General features: G+C 36.8%; 1 protein-coding gene across 23 annotated transcripts in view; it reads right to left on the reverse strand.

The window, feature by feature from the left end:
- Ccdc73 (coiled-coil domain containing 73) overlaps positions 1–27,962 on the reverse strand; it is a 141,215-nt gene that overhangs the window by 103,914 nt on the left and 9,339 nt on the right. For 9 of the 23 annotated variants that reach the window (XM_074043889.1, XM_074043848.1, XM_074043819.1 and 6 more), the window contains exon 1: positions 2,036–2,173. The exons of 5 other annotated variants lie outside the window; for them this stretch is intronic. Coding sequence is in view for 6 of the 18 variants with exons in the window: in XM_074043863.1 (XP_073899964.1) it covers positions 2,036–2,170 (135 nt within the window). In the remaining 12 variants the exon portion in view is untranslated. Of the gene's footprint in view, positions 1–2,035; positions 2,186–27,962 lie in introns of those variants that run through there. 9 more of the 23 variants (XM_074043828.1, XM_074043771.1, XM_074043863.1 and 6 more) reach the window with 3 other exon arrangements.

A 27,962-nucleotide genomic window follows, 5' to 3' on the forward strand; every position in this document is an offset into this window, starting at 1 on the left:
AAATAAGGGAAAAATTCAAATCCAGGAATACTGATAAAGTGTGGCCATTAGGGTATGAAAACCAGTAACTGCTTTCTTCCAATAAATGGAAGAAAAAGTTTACCCCTTTTAAGAAGCTCCCTTTTCAATGAGGAATTTCACTGAAAGTAGTATATATTCTTACATTTGGTTATTAAAAACATTATCCTCCTCTTCTGAGTATGGTATTTAGAGGCATTCAGAATGATTCAGGGTTTGATATGTTATTGTACACTTTCCTACAATACAGGTTCTAAAACTAGGCAGTCTACCTTTATACCAAGAAGGCTGACAAAGTTCCAAAATCTTCATTTGGTGGGTGCCCAGTCAGACTTCAAGGGATTCATGCTGTGAGACAGTCTAAAAACATGTGAGCAGGGGGCTAGGGTGGGGTTCCATGTAAGCTACATGTGTACATGGCAGGATCAAGCATGCTTTCCTTATCAAGGTGTGAAACATCATTGTCAAAGTACTGAAGGCACAAGCACAGAATCAGAAAACTAAATTAAAACATTGAAGCTTTTGGAATAATTTTTAAATAAAAATGACCACTACTCCTTTACTCACTCTAAAAATTTCAGGTTTTTTTAAAGAAGGATGTCTCTCAAGTTGAAAATATAAGTAGACCAAAATATAATGTATGAAACATAATAAAATACATATTTTATATAATAAAATAAAGTTTTAAGTGGTGCCCTAAAATTGTTTCACTTAGGAAACATTTTAAGCTAATTTTTCAAAAATACTTCCTTGTATCACTTATCCATGATACCCTTTTTCAGCAGAATTTCTTCTTCAAACAGATTTTTGTTCTATTAGTAAATAGCTTTATTTTTATTTTTGATATAGGGTCTCTCTATGTAGCCCAGGTTAGCCTACAACTCACTATGTAGCCAAGGATGGCCTGGAACCCAGGATCCTCCTTGCCTTAGTCTCCTGGGTGCTGGGATTAAGGGCACGTGCCACCATACCCAGCAATAAGTAGCTTTATATAGGATAAATATTGTGGTATTTAAATTATCTTGCTATAACAATAAATTTCAATAATTTTAAATTCCAGATATAATAAAAACTGTTGTTTCAGATCTCCTTTTCTCTTACTTGCAGCTTATTTTATTGATTCTTTTTTCTGCTCTTTTGTCCTATCTTCCACAATCATTGATAAGTCGTAGTAAAGCACCTCCAGATCATTATTACAGTAGTTTCATATTTTATTTTCTTCTCCCCAGAACAAAATCCAACCTATCCTATGTAGAATTAATAATATACTATTCAAATTTAAATCAATACGTCCTCAAAAATGAAATGCTTATTTTAAGGGGATTTGTATAATATAAATCTTCTGCTGAAACCAACATCTTTTTTAATTTTTTTTTGAGACAGGGTCTCACTATGAGTTTCAAGGCTTGAACTCATGATATTCTTACCACAGTTTTCAAGTGCTGGAATTACAAGCATGTACCACTACACCCAGCTCATCTTTTATAATTTTATATTAGATGCCACTTTTTAAAAAAAATCTCAGTTATCACTTTTAAAAATAAGGACATCTGATTCTTTGGACTCAGAATACTTACTACATACATTTATTCTATCAATCATGTGCTGCTTTGTTTCATTAATCTTTTCATAGGCACCTATCTTATAACCTTAACAAAAATATCAACTCCCTGAGAGTGGTTCTTTTTAATCAGCCATGGTGTCTGACTACAGTGTTATCGATGCATTCCCAATAAATTGTATTCAATAATAAATTAGTGATTCAATAAATAGTAGTTATCAAGTAATTTAACAATCTCAAAATTACTCATTCTATTTTTGGCTTTAGTTTTGAAATTTTTCTTATCTCCTACCCCTGATCCTCAGCTTAATCTGTCCTATACAATTTTACTTCATTATTTAGACTGTATATTTTCTTTCTAAACAAGAGATTATTTTGGTTTTGCTCCTTGAAAAACAAAAAACCTATATAAAATCAAGTTATCTTATTTAAAAAATTTCCAAAACAGGAGCTTACCCTTCTCATACGCAATTCTTCTAATGCTTCCAGGAAACTTATTTTGAAATCTAATAACTGAATAGAAACCATTGTCTCTGAAGAACTTTGAAGAGTAAAGGTACATGATGATTCAGTGTTGAAATCATTCTCCATACTAACATTTATTTCCTGCAATATAAAAAGATTTTAGCTAAAAAAAAAATCATCTGTTTTCAAGAAGATGTATAGTTATAAAAATATAACAACCTCTATCCCATAATTCTCCAGGTTCAATACTGAATAACAGTTATGTTAGCATTCCTAGTCCAACCTTCATGCAAAAACACTTAGCAACAATAGTACTATTCTTTTTCTCCGTGGCTGAGGCTTTTTCTGGCACCTGAGTACCCTTGGAGACTACACTTTCTGCCCCTAAACACCAGTCTCCTAAAGGCTGGGTTCTTAATACTCCAGGCAAGGGAGTTCACTAGTTGCTTTATACCAAGAGGGATAAGCATTATTTTAAACTTTTGTTTTGACATAAAGCTACTTTGGAAGGATGGTATGAACACAAACCGACAGTAATACAATTAACTCAATAAAACTAAAAGAGAAGGTAACTGCCTTTGTTAAAAATCAAGGTATCTAAACATCTTCTCAATCCAAAAAATATGAGTCAGGCTGCAAGAAGCTTTCCTTTTCAATTGGAAATAATTATGAATTCACAAGTAGTTGCAAAGAAATGTACAGGGAAGTCCTACATACCATTCACTCAGCCTTCTTTAATGTTAACATCTTATACAACAATACTACAATATAAAAATGTGTTATCTGATATTGGCATAACACATAGAGCTTACTAGAATTTTAGCAGTTATACAGGAATTCGTTTGTATGTGTGTATGTATACCTCCATGCATGTTTATCATATAGTATGGCTTTATGTAACTATGGCCACAATCAAGATACAGAAATTTTGCCAGACGCTGGTGGCGCACACCTGTAATCCTAGCTACTCAGGAGGCAGAGATCAGGAAGATCAAGGTTTGAAGTCATCCCGGGCAAATACTTAGCAAGACCCTATCTCGAAAAAACCCCAGTACCGAAAAAAAAAGAAAGATACAGAACTTTTAACACCAACACAGTCTCCTTCATGCACCACTCCTTTGTTGCCATACCCCCTCCCTTCCTCTAACCTTAGCCCCTAGCAAACACTTATCTTAATTTCAGATGAATTTGTTAAGAAAAGTTGTATTATGTTAGATGATGAAAGAAACCCCAATTTGTTAATGCAATTTAAAATGTTTCCACATTGGTCAAATCCTTAAGAACTTTACACAGAGGTGGGAAAGGAAAAGAGAATGACAGAGAGTGAATAATACTGAAACACAATCATCTGTGTATGAAGATAGTGTAACATCTTCATATTATTTAACACTGTAAGCCGTTAAATAATAGGGGAACAGGGCAAAAGAGAAAGAATAAGAAACAGAAAAGGTTGATATGATTAAAGAATGATACATACATGTGGAAAATACCAAGGTGAAACCTCCTTGAATAATCAAAATATACTTAAAAAGATGAAGGACAGTAAGGTGAAACAAGTCCTGTCTGGGGGAGGATACCTGTTAGAGGGGGAGGGTAAATGGATAGGGTGAAGGAGGGCGAATGTGGTAGGTGCATTTTGTGTTTGTGTATGAAAATAGAAAAATGAAATTTGTTGAAATTGTTCTAAGAAGGAGGAGGGGGATGACTGAGAATGATAAAGGGGATAAATCTAACTAAGATATATTGTAAGCACAAATGTAAATGTCACAATTATATCCTGATTAAAAAAAGAACACTGCAGAAGCAAATAATATTTCCTTCTAGGATAATGTAACTTTATCCTAAGTATCAAACAAGCTTCACAAAGACTTTTTCCAGGACAATAACCAGCACACAAAGATAACCAGGCATGGAAAGCTATGTGGCCTTATGAGAGCCAGCAGAAAAAAATGTCAATAGAACAGATACACACGTACTGCAAATTTCAGTATTATCGCATAATCTATAAAGCAACTATGCTTAAATAAATAACTCCAAACTTGAAAATCACTGCAAAAAAAGCAAAATTTTTTTTTTGAGACAGGGTCTCCATATGTAGCCCAGGCTGGCCTCAGACTCAAGATCCTCCTGCCTCAGCCTCTGTGTGCTTGGATTGCAGGTATATATCACCATGCCCAGCAGATTTTTTTCAATTTAGTAAAATCACTAAACATACTGAAATATGGTATGTTTTGTAGAAGATTGATTGTAGTTAGAAGAAAATGAGTTAATGTAGTAGAAAACAGATCATGTAAGGACTGGGGCAAGGTTCAAGTACTAGAGTGCTTGCCTAGCTAGCACAAAGCCCTCAGTTCAATTCGCAGTAACACAAAAAAGAGTGTGGAAGAAAGGAAGCAGGGAGGGAGGGAGGGAGGGAGGAAGGGAGGAAGGAAGGAAGGAAGGAAGGAAGGAAGGAAGGAAATCATATAAAGTATCTATAATGCAGCAAGGAGATAAAAAAATTATAATACAGGAAAAAGGTTAAGAAAAATGGACAATACAGTGAAAAGCTGAAATACAGATAAGGGGTGGGGGAAAGAGAGCGAGGGAGAGGAAAGAGAGAGAGAAGGACTATATATTGAAGAGATAATAGCTGAGAATTTTCCAATTCTGTACTCAAGAAGCTAAAAATCAGGAATCTCAGTGAATTCCATAGTGGGTAAATAAAAAGAAATCCATATCCACAGTTGTGACAGTAAAACGACCCAAAATAATCTGAAAAATCTTAAAAGCAGTCAGGGAAAAAAGACAGATAATACTTTCAAAGAAGCCTCACTTACAGTGACAGTGCTACTGAACACAAGGAAGAATTTTGAGGGGTGGGCGGCACTGAGGTTTGAACTCAGGGCCTCACACTTGTTTTGTAGGTACTCTTTCCACTTGAGCCACTCTGCCAGCCCTTTTAAGTGATGGATTTTTTTGAGATAGGGCCTCATGAATTATTTGCCCCGCTGGCTTCAAACTCAATCCTCCTGATCTCTGCCTCCTGAGTAGCTAGGATTACAGGTATGAAACACCCACCTCCAATAAGGAAGGGCATTTTATAATGCAAAGGAATCAATCCACCAAGAAGATACAACAATTTTAAACTTGTATGCACCTAATGAGGAAACACCAAATTACATGAAAAACTGACTGAATTGAAAAGTACAATAGATAATTCTATAATAATAGTTGGAGACTTAAAACCAGATAAAACAATTAGACAAATGATCAACAAATAGAAGATTTGTACAAAACTACAAAGCAACTACAGTCATCTATCACTTAACAGGAACATGTTCTGAGAAATCAAAACTTAGCCATCTATCTTAAGCCACTGGAAAGTGAACAGCAAATGAAAATTAAAGAAAATGGAAGAAAGTTATAAAGATTAGACCAGAAATAAATAGAAAGACAAAAAAAAATCAATAAGGCAAAAAATTAGTTCAAAAAGATCAACAAAATTAACAAACCTTTGGCTAGACTGATCAAGAAAATGAGAGGCAAGATTCAGATGACAAACATCAAGCATGTGTGAAGAAATCTTACTGTTATTGGTCAACTAGCTGGAGTCCTTTGGCACTACTTGGACAGAAATCATGAGTAGTACATGAAGAGAAGTTCTTGTAGTGTGGGCAGTCCCAGGCCATTGAGTACCTACAGGCTTGACTGGCAGATCCAGAGGCTTACAGCTCCAACTCCTGGACTTACTGTTCCAGGCTTGAGAAGCCAGAGACATGTGGCTCCAATTACACAGTGGGAGGTTTACTGCTCTGGTCTTTACTTCCAAGCAGCCCCAGCACTAGGCTTGTATTGTAATCCTTAGCTTTCAGCAGCAATGAGCAGCAGTAGCAGACAGTACCTGTTAGTGTTACAGCTCCTGGGTAGGCCTCAAGTGTTGACACCCTCAACTCCTATAGTGGCTAGTGTTAAGCTCTTAGGTCTAGGGGCTTGGGACCTTTGACCTTCGATAGTCACTAATATTACAGCTAGTGTTATAGCTCTCAGGGCCAAGGGTCAGCACTCCTTGGCCACTCCCTGGAACTCTTTTAGCAACAAGAACCTGTAACTCCTGCTAACCACCTCTAAACTGCCATTCCTGCTAACCACCATTTCTGTCCCCAGCCTCCTTTGCAAACTCTTCAGATACACTCTTGTTGCTACTACTGCTGCCACTACCACTACCATCACTGCAAGGGCTGCATCTGCTACTGCTCCACTGCCATTATCTTCTATTTGTTACCAGCTCAGCCTGCTCTACTAATGATAATGTTCAAAAATAGGCAAAAAAAGACCAACCCAAAGAAGCCTTTCACTGGGTGTAATGTTGCAATACCAGGGAGAAGTACAGGTTTCTCCAGGCTGACTCAAAAAGTGAGCCAAGCAGTCCGTCTATACAGCCAGAAGGTGATTTTGGGATGCAGCAAGGGTATACCAATCACAGCACAGCCCTTTACAAAAATGAAAGATTGTGTTTGCCCCAATCACAGGCCTTCTGCTGGGCCACCAGGGGAACTGTTTCCTTTCTGGCCTGAGCGAAAATAATTGCTAGAGTTCATCCAACTTTGTGATTGTAAAAAGTGTGGCACAAGTTGTTTCAAATAGTGCCTTCTGGAGTTGGAGGTGTACTTTGGCAGCAAGCAGCTATGGTTGCAGTATAGCTTTCACAAGGTGTCCATAGAGTATTAAAAGCAGTCAGGTTGCCATGAGGACAGTCTGGCTGGCTGCCAAAGAGGGGCTGTTTTGCTGAAAGCTCTCTATTCAAATCAGACGGGGACCAGGAAAGGGTCCAACAAGAGTCAATTAAGGTGTTAAATGACCCTGATTCCCAACACCTTAGCTTATTTAAAGGAGAAAGAAATATTAAAACAGATGCTTACAATTAAGGCCTATCATTAACAGTATTATCATTAATAGTGCTCTATTCTTAGCAAAATACCTATGGAATACTTGTGTACTTGTGTCATTTTATCTGTCTCAATAGTACCAAACTTATAGTAAATGACAAAGGAATATTGTAAGCATTTGTATGGCAATAAATGAGTTAACCTGAGTGAAATGGACAAACTCCTTGAGGCAAAAAAGTTCCAAAACTGACTCAAAACAAAATATGAATAAACCTTTAACAAATAAGAACACTGAATTAATAATCAGAAAATATCCCACAAAGTAAAGCTCACGACAAGATATATTCACTGGTAAATTTGATCAAAATTTTGGGGAAGAATTAACACCAATCTTTCACAAACTTTTCAAAAATAGTAGAGATTTATTACTAACTTATTTTGAGGTCAGTAATATCCCTATGCACACACCAGACAAAGATATCACAAGAAAATAATCACAAGCCAACATCCTTTACGAATACAGACACAAAAATTCTCAACAAAATGCTACAAAATTCACAAACATATAAACAAATTAATTACACATCATCACTAAGTGGAACTTATTTCTATGAATGAAAGGTTGGTTTGATATGTGAAAATCAGTCAACGTTATAATCCATATTAATAGACTAAAGGAAAAAAATCACAAGATCATCTCAAGAGACACAAGAAAGGTATTTGACAAAGTCCAATACTTTTTCACGATAAAATCCTCAGCAAACTAGGGGTAGAAAGAAATTTCCTTAACCCGAAAAAGGGATTAATGAAAAATTCACAGCTCACATTATATGTAATAGTGAAAGACTGAGAATCTTCCCTTTAAGAGCATGAATAATGAGCAAGACAAGGATTATCTGCCCTTGCAGATTAAATTTTATCAAAATTTCAAACTTTTGTACTTCAAAGAACATTATCAAGAAATTAAAAAGACAACCCATAAAATTAGAGAAAATATTTGCAGGCATATATTTGATAAGGGTCTAGTATTTTGAATATATAACTGCCTATAATTCAACAAAAAAGGACAAAACAAAGGATTAAAATTGAAATCTCCTCAAAGAAATATAAAAGGCAAAGCACATGAAAAATGGTTAATAGAAAATGCAAATCAAAATCTGAAAAAGGTACTATTTCACATTCACTAGGATGGTCATAATAATAATAACAATAATAATAAAAGACAGGGCTAGGAATGTAGCTCAAAGGTACTACACTTGCCAGGCATGTGTGAGGTCCTGGGTTTGATCCTCAAGACCACAAAGAAAAAAGACAAACATTAACAAGTATTGTCAAAATGTGGAGAAATTACAACTCACTTACGTTATTGATGGGAATGTAAGATGGTTCAGCCATTCTGGAAACTAATTTGGCAGTTCTTTAAAAGGTTAAACACAGAGTTACTACATGACCCAGAAATTCTACCTGTAGGTGTGTATGTCCAATAGAAATGCAAACATAAAGATGGCGGCTAGAGGTAGGAAGCAGAAAGCGACCCTCCTATAGTGAAATCTTGGAGAGACGCTGGAGACACACTTTGCAGGCATAATCACCGAGAAAAGGCATAACTTTGACTCCTCCACATCTCCAGCCGGCGCAGAGAATCTCCACTTCACGTTAAACGGAGAACCGAGGAGGCCCCCGGGCCGCCAGTGGCCGGCGCCCATACGGCTTGGGAAGACGCGGACCAGCTTACTGTCGATTAGTACACTAACACTCCCTGTTTATACCTTTGAAACTCTCTTGTCTGATACCTTGTTCTGCTTTCTCCCTCTTGTCTGTATATTTGTTTTCCCCTTTTCTTTTAACTTCTTGCTTTCCATCTCAGCTCACTCTTCCATTCTCAATATTACCATTGTTATTATTACAAGCTAGAAAATACTTAATTACACACAGTACAGAGACAGTAACAACACCAAGGACAATGACAGAAAGACAGAAAAAACAAGGAAATCAGTTTCCCCACAGCAAAAAATTAGTACAGGAACCAGAGGGGAATGAAGAGAACAGAAACTCAGAGCCAGACTCCAACAAAATGAAGATAAACTATGCCAAAGGACCCAATGAAGCCTACAAGAATAATTTAAAAGAAGACATACTACAAGTACTCAATGAGAATTTTATAGAGATGATACTGGATAGGGTCAACCAAAATGTACAGGAGACACTCAAGAAATTCCAAGACAATAAAAATAGAGAATTTGAAAAAACAAAAGAAGAAATAAAGGAAACCATAGAAGCACTGTATAAACACCAAAGTGAAAGAGAGAACACAATGAATAAATGGATAAATGAACTCAGGACAAAAATAGACAACAATAAAGAAGAAAACAGCCAGGATATGGAAAACCTCAGAAAAAAGAACGAAACAGAACTGCAAAACAAAACGGAAGGCCAATCCAGCAGAATAGAACAAACAGAAGACAGAATCTCAGAACTTGAAGATGAAATGGTAATTAAAGGAAAAACTGAAGAACTACTAATTAAACAACTCAAGACCTGTGAAAAGAAAATGCAAGAACTCACCGACTCCATCAAAAGACCAAACTTGAGAATCATGGGCATCGAAGAAGGAGAAGAGGTGCAAGCGAAGGGAATGCGTAATATATTCAACAAAATAATAACGGAAAATTTCCCAAATCTAGAGAAAGATATTCCCATACAGATGCAAGAGGCCTCCAGGACACCAAACAGACCAGATCAAAATAGAACTACTCCACGACATATCATCATTAAAACAACAAGTTCAGAAACTAAGGAAAGAATATTGAAGGCTGCTAGAGAGAAAAAACAAGTAACATACAAAGGTAAACCCATCAAAATCACAGCAGACTTCTCAACAGAAACATTAAAAGCAAGAAGAGCGTGGGGTGAGATCTTCCGGGCACTGAATGAAAATAACTTCAACCCCAGGATACTCTACCCAGCAAAGCTATCATTCAAAATAGATGGAGCAATAAAAGTCTTCCATGATAAGCAGAAACTAAAACAATATGTGACCACAAAGCCACCATTACAAAAGATTCTGCAAGGGATCCTGCACACAGAAAGTGACACCCAACTTAACCATGAAAAGGCAGGCAGCACCAAACCACAGGATAAGAAAAAGCAAGACAGTAGAGAGTAACATCAAGTTAGGTACACACAATCAAACCTTCAAACAACTAAGATAACTAAATGGCAGGAATCACCACATACCTATCAGTACTAACACTTAATGTTAATGGACTTAATTCACCCATCAAAAGACACCGTTTGACAAAATGGATTAAAAAAGAAGATCCAACAATTTGTTGCTTACAGGAGACTCATCTCACTGACAGAAATAAGCATATGCTTAGGATGAAAGGCTGGAAGAAGATTTACCAAGCCAATGGCCCCCGAAAACAAGCAGGAGTAGCAATACTTATCTCTGACAAAGTAGACTTCAAACCTACATTGATCAAACGAGATAAAGAAGGACATTCCATACTAATAAAAGGGGAAATAGACCAAAAGGAAATAATAATCATCAATCTGTACGCACCCAATGTCAACGCACCCAATTTCATCAAACATACCCTGAAAGACCTAAAAGCATATATAAACGCCAACACAGTGGTTGTGGGAGACTTTAACACTCCATTATCATCAATAGATAGGTCATCCAAACAAAAACTCAATAAAGAAATCCAAGATCTAAAATATGCAATAGATCAAGTAGACCTAGTAGATGTCTACAGAACATTTCATCCAACCTCTACACAATATACATTCTTCTCAGCAGCCCATGGAACCTTCTCCAAAATAGATCATATCCTAGGGCACAAAGCAAGCCTCAGCAAATATAAGAAAATAGAAATAATACCATGCATACTATCTGACCACAATGCAGTAAAAGTAGAACTCAACAACAAAAGTAAAGACAAAAAACATGCAAACAGCTGGAAACTAAATAACTCATTACTTAATGAAGAATGGATCATCGATGCAATAAAAGAGGAAATTAAAAAGTTCCTAGAAGTCAATGAAAATGAAAACACAACCTACCAGAACCTATGGGACACAGCTAAGGCAGTCTTGAGAGGAAAGTTTATAGCCATGAGTGCATATATTAAAAAGATTGAAAGATCCCAAATCAATGACCTAATGATACATCTCAAACTCCTAGAAAAACAAGAACAAGCAAATCCCAAAACAAATAGAAGGAGAGAAATAATAAAAATAAGAGCTGAAATCAACGAAATAGAAACCAAAAAAACCATACAAAGAATTAATGAAACAAAAAGTTGGTTCTTTGAAAAAATAAACAAGATCGATAGACCCCTGGCAAACCTGACTAAAATGAGGAGAGAAAAAACCCAAATTAGTAGAATCAGGAATGCAAAAGGGGAGATAACAACAAACACCATGGAAGTCCAGGAAATCATCAGAGACTACTTTGAGAACCTATATTCAAATAAATTTGAAAATCTAAAAGAAATGGACAGATTTCTAGATACATATGATCATCCAAAACTGAACCAAGAGGAAATTAATCACCTGAATAGACCTATAACACAAAATGAAATTGAAGCAGCAATCTAGAGTCTCCCCAAAAAGAAAAGTCCAGGACCTGATGGATTCTCTGCTGAATTCTATCAGACCTTTAAAGAAGAACTGATACCAACCCTCCTTAAACTGTTCCATGAAATAGAAAGGGAAGGAAAACTGCCAAACACATTTTATGAAGCCACTATTACACTTATCCCAAAACCAGGCAAAGACACCTCCAAAAAGGAGAACTATAGGCCAATCTCCTTAATGAACATTGACGCAAAAATCCTCAACAAAATAATGGCAAATCGAATTCAGCAACACATCAAAAAGATTATTCACCACGACCAGGTAGGCTTCATCCCAGGGATGCAGGGGTGGTTCAACATACGAAAATCAATAAACGTAATAAACCACATTAACAGAAGCAAAGACAAAAACCACTTGATCATCTCAATAGATGCAGAAAAAGCCTTTGATAAGATCCAACATCATTTCATGATAAAAGCTCTAAGAAAACTAGGAATAGAAGGAAAGTTCCTCAACATTATAAAAGCTATATATGACAAACCTACAGCCAGCATTATACTTAATGGAGAAAAATTAAAACCATTCCCTCTAAAATCAGGAACCAGACAAGGATGCCCACTATCTCCACTCCTATTCAACATAGTACTGGAATTCCTAGCCAGAGCAATTAGGCAAGAAGAAGGAATAAAAGGAATACAAATAGGTAAAGAAACTGTCAAAATATCCCTATTTGCAGACGACATGATCCTATACCTTAAAGACCCAAAAAACTCTACTCAGAAGCTTCTAGACATCATCAATAGCTATAGCAAGGTAGCAGGATATAAAATCAACATAGAAAAATCATTAGCATTTCTATACACTAACAATGAGCAAACGGAAAAAGAATGTATGAAAACAATTCCATTTACAATAGCCTCAAAAAAAATCAAATACCTAGGTGTAAACCTAACAAAAGATGTGAAAGACCTCTACAAGGAAAACTATACACTTCTGAAGAAAGAGATTGAGGAAGACTATAGAAAGTGGAGAGATCTCCCATGCTCATGGATTGGTAGAATCAACATAGTAAAAATGTCTATACTCCCAAAAGTAATCTACATGTTTAATGCAATTCCCATCAAAATTCCAATGACATTCATCAAAGAGATTGAAAAATCTACTGTTAAATTTATATGGAAACACAAGAGGCCACGAATAGCCAAGGCAATACTCAGTCAAAAGAACAATGCAGGAGGTATCACAATACCTGACTTCAAACTATATTACAAAGCAATAATAATAAAAACAGCATGGTACTGGCACAAAAACAGACATGAAGACCAGTGGAACAGAATAGAGGATCCAGATATGAAGCCACACAACTATAAGCAACTTATCTTTGACAAAGGAGCTAAAAATATACGATGGAGAAATAGCAGCCTCTTCAACAAAAACTGCTGGGAAAACTGGTTAGCAGTCTGCAAAAAACTGAAACTAGATCCATGTATATCACCCTATACCAAGATTAACTCAAAATGGATCAAGGATCTTAATATCAGACCCCAAACTCTTAAGTTGATACAAGAAAGAGTAGGAAATACTCTGGAGTTAGTAGGTATAGGTAAGAACTTTCTCAATGAAACCCCAGCAGCACAGCAACTAAGAGATAGCATAGATAAATGGGACCTCATAAAACTAAAAAGCTTCTGTTCATCAAAAGAAATGGTCTCTAAACTGAAGAGAACACCCACAGAGTGGGAGAAAATATTTGCCAATTATACATCAGACAAAGGACTGATAACCAGAATATACAGGGAACTTAAAAAACTAAATTCTCCCAAAACTAATGAACCAATAAAGAAATGGGCATGTGAACTAAACAGAACTTTCTCAAAAGAAGAAATTCAAATGGCCAGAAAACACATGAAAAAATGCTCACCATCTCTAGCAATAAAGGAAATGCAAATTAAAACCACACTAAGATTCCACCTCACCCCTGTTAGAATAGCCATCATCAGCAACACCACCAACAACAGGTGTTGGCGAGGATGCGGGGAAAAAGGAACCCTCTTACACTGTTGGTGGGAATGTAGACTAGTACAACCACTCTGGAAAAAAATTTGGAGGCTACTTAAAAAGCTGGACATCGATCTACCATTTGATCCAGCAATACCACTCTTGGGGATATACCCAAAAGACTGTTACTCCAGAGGCACCTGCACATCCATGTTTATTGCGGCACTATTCACAATAGCCAAGTTATGGAAACAGCCAAGATGCCCCAGCACTGACGAATGGATTAAGAAAATGTGGTATCTATACACAATGGAATTTTATGCAGCCATGAAGAAGAACGAAATGTTATCATTCGCTGGTAAATGGATGGAATTGGAGAACATCATTCTGAGTGAGGTTAGCCTGGCTCAAAAGACCAAAAATCGTATGTTCTCCCTCATATGTGGACATTAGATCAAGGGCAAACACAACAAGGGAACTGGACTATGAGCACATGATAAAAGTGAGAGCACACAAGGGAGGGGTGAGGATAGGTAAGACACCTAAAAAACTAGCTAGCATTTGTTGCCCTTAATGCAGAGAAACTAAAGCAGATACCTTAAAGCAACTGAGGCCAATAGGAAAAGGGGACCAGGAACTAGAGAAAAGGTTAGATCAAAAAGAATTAACCTAGAAGGTAACACACACGCACAAGAAATCAATGTGAGTCAATGCCCTGTATAGCTATCCTTATCTCAACCAGCAAAACCCCTTGTTCCTTCCTATTATTGCTTATACTCTCTCTTCAACAAAATTAGAGATAAGGGCAAAATAGTTTCTGCTGGGTATTGAGGGGGGGAGCGGGAGGGGGTGGAGTGGGTGGTAAGGGAGGGGGTGGGGGCAGGGGGGAGAAATAAACCAAGCCTTGTATGCACATATGAATAATAAAAGAAAAATGAAAAAAAAAAAAAAGAAATGCAAACATATCCACAAAAAAATTACACATGATTGTTCACAACAGCATTATTCATTAATAGCAATAAAATAGAAACAACTCATATGTCCATCAATTGAGCAAGAGAGAAACAAAATGTGGCATATCTATACAACAGAATTTTATTTCCCATAAAAGAATACTGATATATGATATAAAACAGATGGACCTTGGAAACATTATGCTCAGCTAAAGAAGCTAAACACAAAAGACCATGTGTTATACGATTCATTTACATGAACTGTTCAGAACAGGCAAATTCATAGAAACAGAAAACAGATCAGTGCTTGCCAGGAACTAGGGGGTGAGGGAATGAGTAGTGGCTCCTCACAGGTATGTTGGTTTCTTTTTGAGATGATAAAAATGCTCTGGAGTTTGATGGTGGTGGTTGCCCAGCATTCAGATCCATTCAAAAAAATCCTAAACTGTATTTTTTAAAGGGTGAATTTTAAAGTATTAGAATTGTATTTCAGGAAAAATATGCTTTAAAAGAAAGTAAGACACTTTCTAATGAGGAAAAAAATTTTAGAGAAAGGGAACAGTGAATTTGTCAGAGTACTTTCACCGAAAAAAAAAAAAAGAAAAGAAAAGAAAAAGAAAAAACAATTTAATGCCCCAAGTGGCCGTGTACTTGCCTAATAAGTGTGAGGACCTGAGTTCAAAACCCACTACTGCAAAAAAAAAAAAACAAAAAACTCAAAAGACTGAACTCAATCTCATATTAAAGTTGAAATATAAGGATGAGCAAAAGACAGTGGTAAATACGCCAGTAAACTTAGATGTATAATGACTCTGTCTCGTGAAGGTAAAAATCAGCAGTATTAAAATGTACAACAGAAACATTTAAAATCAGAAGAGAAATAAAAGAAATTAAATATACACTATCCTTATGCAGAAAAAAGGGTAAAAGTTTTGGTTAACTTCAATAAACTAAGTATATATATTGTAAGAACAAAAATCAATAAATTATATAGGTTCCTAACTGGTTGAAAAAAAGATAAAATAACTACAAATAAATTTCCATTAACCCAAAGAATATCTAGAAAGAAGAGGAAAAAAAACTTTAAAAACATAGAAAAAGACAAAAATAAGGACAAAATGAGTACATTCACATTCAAATATTGTGTCATGTTTGTAACATCAAATGTAAGTAAACTAACTATACATTTTTGTCAAAGAAAAAAATTAGATTTGGATTTTGGAGCTCGGATGTAGCACAATGATAGTACACTTCCAAACATGCTCAGAGCCCTGGGTTCAATCCCTTGGGGGAAGATTGCAAGCGCAAAGCTAGGCTGGGCTACATAGCAAAAATCTGTTCCAAGAAAAAAAATTGTATTAGACTATTTTTTTAAGTTCTAGGGTTTGAACTCAGAGCCCAGTGCTTTCTAGGCAGGCTCTCTGACACTTGAGCCACACCCCCAGCCCTTTTGGCTTTAGTTATTTTTCAGGTAGGGTCTTGCATTTTTGCCTGGGCCAGCCTTAGACTGCATTCTTCCCACCTACAGCCTCCGAATTATCTGAGAGCTTCTTTCTTGAGATGGGGGAAGGGACAGTCAAGGATTTTTTGCCTGGGCTGACCTAGCTTGTTTATTGGGGTGGGGAATATCTCCACTTCCCAGAGTTGGGATTACAGCTGTGAGCCATCATGCCTGGCCTGGATTTTTAAAATTTTAATGCTTTACTGTTTATTGAGATGGAGGTTTATCAGTGTAGTTTGTCTGCTCTCTGCTGGATTTATTAATGAGTCCATTATCAGTTGCCTGTCAGATGACTGCTCTGGTGATTCACTGTCCACTGGAGTACAAGAATTCCAGGACCACATCCCTTTCATCATATGGTAAGGTAGCCTAGACTGGGTTTCAGGAGGAGAAGCAGAGCATTCAAGGCCTCTTGCAGCTCAGGCTCAGATAGTGTGTAAACACTGCTTCTACCACATTCTACTAACCCAAGCAAATACCTTTTACTAGATGTGAAAGATATTTGCAAACAGAAAATAATGCCACTTTTATTACCAAACTTTTTTGTTTGGGAAAATATTAAGATTTTAATTCATAGAAATGTTAAAATTCAATGGATTTCTTTCTTTGTTTTTTTTGTTTTGTTTAGTTTTGTTTTGTTTTGTTTTTGTGGTACTGGGGGTTGAACTCAGGGTTTTGTGCTTGTCGGGCAGCCATTCTACCACTTGAGCCATGCCTCAGTCCTTTGTTTTTCTGAGGTACTGGGACTTGAACTTGGGACCTACACCCTGAGCCACTCCACCAGTCCTTTTGGTGTTGGGTTTTTTCAAGATAGGGTCTTGTGAACTACTTATCCAGGCTGGCTTCAAACCGCAATCCTCCTGATCTGTGCTTCCTGAGTGGGATTACAGGCATGAGCCACCAGCACCCGCTGCTTTAGTCCTTTTGGCTTTGGTTATTTTTGAGATAGGGTCTCACTTTATGCTCAAGCCAACCTGAACCCCAATCCTCCTATTTATGTTTCCCCAAGTAAGTGGGATGACAGACACATGCTACCACATCCCGCCATTTGGCTGAGATCAGGTCTTGTTAACTTTTTGCCTGGGCTGGCCAAACCACAATCCTTCTGATCTCTGCCTTCTGATTAAAGGCTTGAGTCACCAGGTCTGGCTTGGGATTCATTATTTTTATCTGAATAAATATTTTTAGATTTTTCTGTTTTAATTTCTCAAGCAAAACACTAAATAGATATATTTTAGATAAACAAAAGATTTTTACCATCTTAAGCCATTTTTTAAAGTATAAAAGGATCTCAGAACTTTGAGAAGTGCTGGTTTAAACTGTTAACACTATGTAAATATTGTTTTCTGCCAAGCCAAATAAAATATTACATGTCCTCTTGAATTACCAAATTTTAATCATTCTTGGGTTTTTTCTATTTCTCTTTTTTAATTTAAATTTTCAACTGCTACATAAAAACATAAAAAGTTTACATATTAATGGGTACCATATGATGTTTTGATGCATGCATATATTATGCAATGTCGAAACAAGGTTAAACATATCTCCTCCAAGATTTTTTTTTTTTTTGCAGTGCTGGGATTTGGAACTCAGGCCCTTAGGAAATACTCTAGCACTTCAGCCACATCCTCAGACTTTTTTTGCTTTAGGTTTTTTTTTTCAGATACACTCTCATACTTTTTGCCCAGGCTGGCCTCAATCTGTAATCCTCCTACCTATGCCTTCCATGGAGCTGAGATTACAGAAATATACCATGACATCTGGTTTACTGGTTGAGATGGGGTCTTGCAAACTTTTAGCCCCAGCTAGCCTCAAACCATGATCCTCCGGATCTCTGCTCCTAGGTAGCGGGGATTATAGTGCCCAGCACTGCCATTTCTTTATGATAAAAGCTCACAATCTTTTATTCCTACTTTCTGAAATGTATAGTACATTATCAAAATTACCCTATTATACAATAGCCTACCACAACTTGCTCCTATCAATTACTGATCAATTTCCCCAGTCCTCCTTTCCTCCATACTCTCCCCAGCCTCTGATAACCACCATTCTACAATCAGCTTCTATGAAATCAACTTTTCATGTGGTATTTGTCTTTCCGCGTCTGGCTTATTTCACTTAACATACTGATCTCCAGTTCCATCATTATTGTCACAAATGATAGGATGTCATTTTTTATGACTGAACAGGATTGTATACCACATTTTCTTTACCCATTCATCAGTTTTTAGGCTGCTAGCATTTCTTAGCTACTGTGAGTAGTGCTGCATTAAACATGGGAGTGCAACACCTCTGATACACTGATTTAATTTCCTTTGACTATATACCAAGTGGGAAACTCCAGTCATATAGTTGTTCTATATGATTGTTCATATAGTTGTTCTATATAATTAATTTGCCATGTTGCCCAGGCTGACCTCAAACTTGTGATTCTCCTGCCTCAGCCTCTCAAGTAGCTGGGACTATAGAAACTTCCACTGTATCTGGCTACTTTTTAATTTTTTTGCAGAAGCTCCATATTGTTTTCCATAATGGCTATGCTAATTTACATTCCCACCAATATGTACAAGGGTTCCCTTTTCTCCATATCCCTACCAGCACTTGTGATCTTTAGTCTTTTGAGTAATAGTCATTCTTTTTGAGATGAGTTGCTAGCTCATTATGGTTTACATTTGCACTTTCCTGATAATTAGTGATACTGAACATTTTTTCATAGACCTGTTGGCCATTTGTGTTACAAAACAACTGACTAGACTCCTTCTGCTCTACCCAAATAGAAATTACGGTAGGGCAAGGAGAAGCTACTCCAGTTATTCCAGGTTCTTGGTGGGTATTTGCAGGCAGTGACACTACATGACAGCAGTCGGCCTTGGGCATTTGATAGCTGGGGCTGTGTGACACGGGATTTAGGCATTGGGGTTTGGGCCCTAGGCCCTCAAAAACTAGGGTAGTTGTGAGTGGTTCTGGACCTCAGGCCAATACCTCAGGGGTTAAGCCTGAGGCCTAAGATATTATAGCTCTTTGTGCCCCAGACAGGGACCTACAAGTCTCTCTACCAGCCCATCCCAACCAGTGGCTGTCAGTTTCACCACTCCCCACCCCCTTCTCTGCCACCAACTGGTGCTTGCCTCTGCTGTCCCGTAAGTTTTACCACTCTGCTTATATGGCTCCCTATGCCACAGGAACAACTTGTTGACTTGCTGTTTCCCTGTTGCCAGGGTAGACCTAAGCTATCCCTTCTGCTACTTCTCTTACACCACTCCTGTCAGTTTCACCCCTGGTCAATCAGCTGTGATCAGCCTGAGACCATTCTGCTACTACAGCTCCCCGTCTCACTGCAGCTCTGTTGCCAGAGCAGCCCCAAGCTGCTCTTCCTGCCTCTCTCACCACCACTTCCCTTCTTTTTCCTCATGTTACCAGCTCAGCAAAGATAGTCAAGATCACTCAAAAGAAAACCTTGTGACTTAAAGTGCCAACAGCAGGGAGTCAGCACAGAAGGATGTCTCCCAGCTGCTCACAAAGTAGAGCAGCCTGCTTATATAGACAGAAAAGAGGCAGGGAGGTATCAAGGGTGTATGCTCCAGTCACAAATGACTGGTGCAAATGAAAGATTGGATCAATCATGCCACAGGACCTATCACCAATCACAGATCTTCTTCTGGGAAGAAGTATTACCTTCTGGCCTAGGTGGAAGTCCAGTGTGAGATGCTTGCTAGGGCAGTGACTTATGGAGCCAGAGTTGTACTTTGGGTACTGCATGAGGTCAGAGCAGCTGCCTGGCTGGCTGGTAGTCATTTATTCAAGGCAGCCAAGGCCTGGGCATTTGATAGCTAGGCTGGTGGCATGGGATTAAGGGAAAATGTCTAGCAAATATCAATTAGAGAGTTAAGTCTCCCCAACACTAACATCTCAGCACATTTAAAGGAAAAATAAAATTTCAGAAGACTACTTACAACAGTATTTGTGCTGCTTAACACTGCTTAACTCCTATTCCGGTGTGCCAGGGATCTGTTTCATCTGTTTCATTTGTATGTCTTCTTTTCAGAAATGTCTATTCAGGCCTGTTGCCCATTTTTTTTATTATTGGGAGGGCTCCTTATATATTCTGGATATTAACCCCTTTGTCAGATGTATAGTTTGCAATTTTTTTTCCATTCTGTATTTCTTCCATTCTTCCATTTTCTTTCCACCTGTTGATTATTTCTTTTGCTGTCCAGAACTTTTTAATTTGATATAATCTTATTTGTCTAATTTTGCTTTTGTTTCTTGTGCTTTTGGAGTCTTCTCCAAAAAAAAATCTTTGCCCATTCCAATGACCTGAAGCATTTCCCATGTATTTTCTTCTAGGAGATTCATAATGTCAGGTCATAAAGTATTTAATTCATTTTGAGTTAATTTTTGAACTGGTTGATAGAGGTCTAGTTTCATTCTTCTGCATGTGAATATATGACTTTCCCAGAACCACTTATTAAAAAGCCTGTACTTTTCTCCAAGTACATGTTCTTGGCACCTTTGTTGAAAATCAGTTGGCTGTAGATGTATTGGTTTACTTCTGAGTTCCTTATTCTGTTCCATTGGTTTATGCATGTCTTTTAGACTAATACCATGATTACATCTTTGTAGTGTATTTTGAAATGTATTAGTGTAATGCCTCCTGCTTTACAATATGGCTTTGGCTACTCAGGCTTTTTATAATTCCATATAAATTTTAGGGTTAGTTTTTCAAGTTCTTTGAAGAATGTCATTGGTATTTTTATAGAGAGTAAAATGAATCAGTAGCTTGCTTTTGGTAGAATGGATATTTCAATAATATTGACTTCTAATCCATGAACACAGGATGTCGATCTATGTTTTTGTGTCTTCTTCAATGTCTTTCATCAATGTTCTGTAAGTTTCATTATACAGAGCTTTCACTTCTTTGATTATCTATTCCTAGGTTTTCTTTTTTATAGGTGTCTTTTTTCCCATTTCCTATTTGGCCTTGTACCTGCCACTTATTTTTTCCAAATGCTCCAAAAAATGTGTCACATAGCAATAATTTTTCCATACTGTGTTAGCTTTTTAACACTGTGACAAAACACCTGAGAAAAATAACTTATATTTTGACTCATGGTTTCTGAGGTTTCAGATTATAGTCAGCTGTCTCCATTTCTCTGGGCCTGAGGCAAGGCAAAATATCATGGCAAAGAGGGCATGGGGGAGCAAAGCTGCTGACCTCATGGTAGCCAGGAAGCAGAGAGAGCAAAGGAGTAGGGACAATATATACCCTTCAAAAGCATGTCCAGTAGTCACTTACTTCCTCCAACCAGGCCCCACCTTCTAATAGCCCATTCAGCTATGAATTCTCATCAATGGGTTAGCCCATTAATGACAGTAGCACTCTTATAACCACCACTATTGAACACCTCTCAATAATACCACCAGCTGGGGACCAACTTTTAACAGATGAGCCTTTTAGGGGGGTACTTCATATCAAACCGTAATACATCCTTTTTAACACATTAGATGATCTTTGTCACCACTCTCTGACATTCTTCAATTCTGCTTCTCCAATTAGGCCTGCTTAATCAGATGGCCAACTATGGTACTTGAATTTCCCACTGACACTTTCTTGTGTGGGAATCTGTTTCCTGGCTCCTATGTCATCTTCTGTTTTGCTTTTTTTTTCTCATGTGATAAAGTTTAACCTCCAGTAACTTCTTATGAAAGGGTGAATGGAGAGTATATTTTTAGAGATGTATGTCTGAAAATTATTCTGGCCTCATTAATTGACAGTTTGGCCTCAGTTGTAGCAAGTTTTCTTATACTATTCTTTTAATAATGTCCTCCTCATCTTCTCTGTTCTTTATGGTACACCTTTAGTTAGACATTGGATCACTTTTTCTTTCCTATTTTCTATCTTATCATATTTTTTGTTCCACTGCTTCAGAGATCACCCCCTATTTATCGCCCAATCATTCTGCTGATATTTTTCATGTTTTTATGCCAAAGAGTTTTTTCATGATATATAAGTTTTTTCCATAGCATCCTGGATTTATTTTAGGAACACAATAAACTTATCTAGTGATTACTTATATATTGTCTATGTATTATTATATATTGTTTAACAGTCACAATTTCTTCCTATTCCATATCTACATCCCTTTGCAATGTGATTTTATTGCTCCTCCATCCCAATGTGGAATCTATTTCTTTACCCTTTTGAATCTAAGCTAGTTTTATGACAGGCCTTTATTAACTGAATGCGGCAGAATTGACATCGTGTAAGTTCCAGGCTTCAAGAGGTCTTGCAGTATCTGCTTTTAAACTCTTCACATGCTCCCCAGAGAGCATCATGCTGTGAAGAAGCTAGGATGAAATACCATGTGAAGAAAGCCAGAAGTTCCAGCTTTTCCAGCTTAGCTCAGCTGTAAGCAAAACTATCATCAGAATAAATTTGTATGAAAGAACCTACATGAATCAAGCAGACAAACATTCCAGCCAATCCACAAAATTAAGAAAAATAAGAACCATTGTTTTAAACTACAAAGTTGGGTGATTTGTTACAAAGCAATAGGTAACTAATCCAAAATCAGTACTGGAAATGGAGGCCTGCCATAGCAAAATTCTAAAATATATAGCATTGACTTTAGGTCTGCATGGTAGGCAGAGTCTGGAAAGGTAGCAGAAAGACTGCTTATGGAAAGTAGAGGAGCAAAATGAAACTATAACAGGTATTCGGAAAGATGTCACAAAATAACTGACCAAAGTATCATCTGCAATAATTTCAGAAAGAAATGTACCTAACTGAATTCTGGAACTTTCCAGGCAGAATATTAGAAGTGTGAAATGGCTTTTTTAAAAGATGTTTAAGGTATAGGGAGAGAAACCAATTAGAGAAGGAATTGTTCAAGTTTATAAATCAATTTTTGAGGAAATAAAAAAGACCCAAGTTGTGCTGAGTTGGAAAATAAAACTGTCACATTCCCTGTCTCTCCAATCGATAAAAATTCTCACAGTAAGAAATAGCTTAAAATAAGTATCAAGCCAAGAACAGAGGTGTAAGACTATTTAAAATGACAGAAAATTCAAGGTAACCTTACTAAACAAGAATCTCAAAGGCACCAGGTGTGATGGTGCAAGTCTATAATCCCAGACGGCACTCAGGAGTGCTGAGGCAGGACGATCATGAGTTAGAGGACAGCCTGAACTATATAGAGAGACTCCGTCTTAAAAAACAAAAACAAAAAACCAAAGAGCTGGTAAACTGGCTCAAGTGGTAAAACATTTGAGTAGCAAAACGTGAGGCCCTGAGTTCAAACCCTAGTGCTGCCCAAAAATAAATAACTAAAACAGGTGGTTTTGAAGAAAAAATTCATAGAAAACCCAGAAAGTTTTGTGTTTATTTTGGGGGATTTTTGTTTCCTTTTAATTATACTAGCAGGAGCACTGCCAGCCTGGAAACAAGAAAAACTACTCAGTTGCAAACAGAAGCCATTTCTTTGTTGTCTCTTACATGTTTATCTGTTTGCTTATTGTGGTTCTGGGGATCAATCCTATAGCCACACACACACTAGACAGATACTCTATAACTGACCTGTACCCCTAGGTCTCCGAGGCCATTTCTTATTAAAAAGAATGCCTTTCAAAGAGCTGAGCCAACAATTCAGATGTATGGCCAAAACGAAAACAATGAGATGGGTGATCATTCCCAGGCTGCAAAATAGAGACCTACTCAAGGAATATTTCCATAATCCTTATATGTGCCCACTTGCACTTCAAAATGCTAAATGCCTCCTCTTTTTTTTTTTTTTTAAATGGAAGTGTTTATTGTGGTTACCCTGTCCCTGTCTCACCACTGAAAACTGCATGTGTAGGAAGCAGATAATTTGTTTTCAGTTCATGGGTCTCTAGATCAAGAGGAGCTATACCTGAGAAGCTATAGCCAAGAAGCCTCAAACACATGCAAAACTGATGGTGATTAAGTGATTTTTGCTCTCTATGGTGTCTTTTTTCTCCAAATTCCTTTATCCTTATTTAGTTTTTATCTATTTCATGTTTTTTCCAAAATGAAAGTTCACACTTAAAAATAATGCATCAGTTAATATCATTTTTTTTAAAGTAGGGGGACTGTTTTAAACAACAAAGAGACATGACAACCAAATACAATGTATGAACTTTGATTAGACTGAAAAATAAACAGCTTATTAAGGACATCTGGAGGAATAAAGGGGAAATTTGGATGTTGAGTATAGTAGATGATACTCCTAAATCAGTATATATACGAAGGAGAAAGTCCTTTCCCTTGACATTAAGAAGCTACATGTTTAAATATTTCAGAGTAAAGTATTACAATACATACAAATTATTTTCAACAGATTCATTAAAAAGTGTACAGAGAGAGGGGCTAGAGAAGTGGTTCAAGTAGTAGAGTGCCTGCCTGGCAAGCAAGAGGCCTGAGTTCAAACCCCAGTACTGTCAGAGAAGGAGAGAGCACTAAAGTATATGTAGCAAATGCTTAGTTGGTGAATCTAGGTAAAAGGTATAAAGGTGTTGGTTGTTCTGTGATTGAATTCTTATAAGTTTTGAAGCTTTTAAGATAAAAACTATTGAGGAAAATGGAAAGACACTCTCATTAGAAATGCAGATAATATCAAGTGTTAGCAAAAAGATAAGAAATTGGAACCCATCTCATAAACTGCTGATGGGGACATAAAATGGTAACATCCAGGCGGAGGATATAGGTCAGTGGCAGAATGTTTCTCTAGCATGCATGAGACGCTGGGTTCAATCCCCAATACCACAAAAATAAAATAAAGTGCATCCACTTTAGAAAACAATCTCATAGTTCCTCAAAAGGTGAAACACAGCCACATGTGGTGGTGTGCACCTGTGGGCCCAGCTACTCTGGAGGCTCAAACAGGAGAGTCATTTGAAATCACGAGCTTGAGGCTAGCCTGTGCATCACAGCAAGACCTCACCTCAAAAAACAAAAAGGTTCAACAAAACAAAAAGGTTAACCATAAAGTTACCATACTACCTAGTAATTCCTCTCCTAGGTTCCCAAGACAGCATTGTACATGAATGTTCATAACAGCACTATACATAATAGCAAAAAAAAAGGGAAAAACCCAAATGCCTATCAACTAATTAGTAGATAAATAAAACATGCATATCCATAAACTAAAATGCCAATACACGATAAAAAGAGCACTGACACATACTACAACATACACAAATCTTGCAAACATTATGGCTGGCAGAATAGCTCAAGTGGTAGAATGCCTGTCTAGCAAGCACAAGGCCCTGAGTTCAAACTCCAGTACAGCCAAAAAAAAAAAAAAAAAACTCTAGCCAAGAAAACATTATACTGAATGAAAGAAATCAGTCATGAAAGGACACTTGTTACATGATTCCATTTACATGAAATGTTCTGAATAGGCAAACTCAAAGACAGAAAGTAGATCAGAGGTTACTTAGGTAGGAAGCAGGGGAAATTGCAGGGGAGTAGGGATTACCGCTAATGGATAAGGTGTTTCTTTCTGGAGTGATAAAAATGTTCTAAAATTTGTTGTGGTGATGGTTATACAAGTGTAAGTATACTAAAAATGAATTGTATATTTTGAATGAGTGAACTGTATGGTATAGGAACTATATCTCAATAAAACTGTTGGTTTTTAAAATGGAGTGATACATTAAAATGTGAATGAAAAAAAACAGAGAGAAGGGCCATTGACTGATAGGCATCACTACTGGCTGATCAAGTTACAAAACAGACTTCTCATTAGAGGGTCTACCTCCTCATTGTCAATATGTAGACATTTTTTCTCTCAGGTCTTTCACTTTCTTCAGAGAAGAATTCTCCTTCTTGAAGTAAAAAAGGATAAGGTAGTGGATTTTACCCTGCAGTGTACATTCTAATGGCAACATGATAGGGATGATACAAGCATTCTACAGTTCAGTGAGATTTTTACTTCATTTTCATTTTCAGCCACATGCCAACCCCTTGTCCTCTGCTTTAGCTAGTGTATTCCTGACTACTGTCATGGTCCAATTTTTTCATAACATAAACTCCCTGTCTCCTTGGGGAAGAAGACCTGGGAAGGTTCAAGTACTCTATACATAAATTTTCAACAAATCTCCCTTATTATGACTAAATCTTATTCCTGCCTTTCAGGATACTTGGTGTTTTCAAGTGCTGTATTTACTTTCAAACTTTTAAGTCAGTCACATCAATCATCTATTTGCTTTCTGATAGATACTGTTGAATCATCTTCTATTCTCTCTTGTTCCTGTGAGCTAAAATCCCTTTGTACGTATTTTAGTATGCATTAACAAAAAAATTGTTTATTAGTTTTAACTGGAAATTTCAAACAGGATTTCAAATCCACTTCTTATTTAATTTTATAAACTCTAGTGCACATAGACTAACACCTTGAATGTGTTAATCTCCAAAAAATACATGATTAATTGCACAGATTAGTCGATTGAAGAAATGTTAAATTGGCTTCCTAGTATATGCAGAACACAATGCAAGTTTCCCAGGAAATGAGCTCACAATCAAATGAGTTTCCCAGGAGAGACAGACATGGAAACTGACAGTGCGATAACCACCAAAACAGAAGCACATACAAAGTACCTATGGAAATACAAGTAAAAAGTGATAAATTCCATCCACAGGGCTTAAGGAAGGTGTTAGAGAAAATATATTATTGGGGTAGGTCTCAGATATGCCCAAAGACTATGGGAAAAAAACATAATTGAAATTATAATTATGGATTTATATAAAATTGATCAACTTACCAACAGAACAGTCTACCTGATGGTGCCACCAAATCCAGATGATTTCTTTACCCCTTAGCTTTGGGAGCCAATGTTGTTGTTTTATTCATTGCCATATCTCCCAGTGCCTACTACAATGTCTGACACACAATAGACAATGAATAAATCTTCTTTTAGTTGGAAACATACCAAATCTATTCCAGCTCTAAGACCTACATACTTGCTGTTCATCTGTCCTGAGCAGTCTACTTCCACATATTTACAGAGAACTTCCTTCATGGTTTTCTAGTCTCACATCAAATGCTACTTCTTCAGTAAGCATTACACCTAATCATTCTTTAGCAATAATCCTGTTTTATTTTTTTCACAACACTTACTACTGTCCAAAATTAAGTGTTAATTATGTGCTAACTTTGTTATATCTTTTCCTTTCCCACTTTGTGAAAGCATGAACTCACCTATCTTGACCATACTGTGTCTTCAGTACCTAGGACAGGGTTTGATATGAAGTAATACAAGAGATTACTTCATATAAGAGATTATTAGTTAGATATTAAATGAATTTACCTAGTCCATGAAAGTATTTTGTAACTTCACTCTAATACTTAATAATCATTTAAGTAGCAATAGATTGGGAATTAGTTAATATCAACAAATCTGTTAATAGGCAGACATGTGACTGTAGACAAACTGACCATTCCAGAATACATTAGTTCCAAATTTACTTCCAGGTCAAAAGTTCTATCGTATACCATCACATGAATGATTCCTAATGGATCTTTAGCAATCTTAAAAGTACTCACTTAAATTTTTTCACCTCAAATTTAATGAATCAAAATTTATAATTTTTCTTCCTCCTCAAATCTTCTTTAACTCCATTTCTATCAGTAGAATCGCGTATTTTATTTAAATCTCCAATGAACAGTCACAAAATCTTAGATGTCTTTTCATTCTCTCCCTCTACTCTCCTCAGCCCTCTTGCTCACTCACACAATCTCATTCTCTCTCACTTTCACTTTCCTCTTCACCTTCTAATCTAATCTCTAAATGGACCTATTGGCTCTTCCAGCTGGCCCTTAAATTCCTTCTGCATCACTTACTACACCTTAGACATAAATCATAATTACCTTTACCTGTTATCTCTTTAATCTTCTCTTCCACTTCAATCTATCTGGCATATTTTCTACAGTTTTATTTTATAAAATGCCACTTTAATCTCATCCAGATTCAAATTCAAAAAGAATTTGTAACAC

The sequence above is a fragment of the Castor canadensis genome, chromosome 1, assembly GCF_047511655.1.
Source record: "Castor canadensis chromosome 1, mCasCan1.hap1v2, whole genome shotgun sequence".
Lineage (NCBI taxonomy): Eukaryota > Metazoa > Chordata > Mammalia > Rodentia > Castoridae > Castor > Castor canadensis.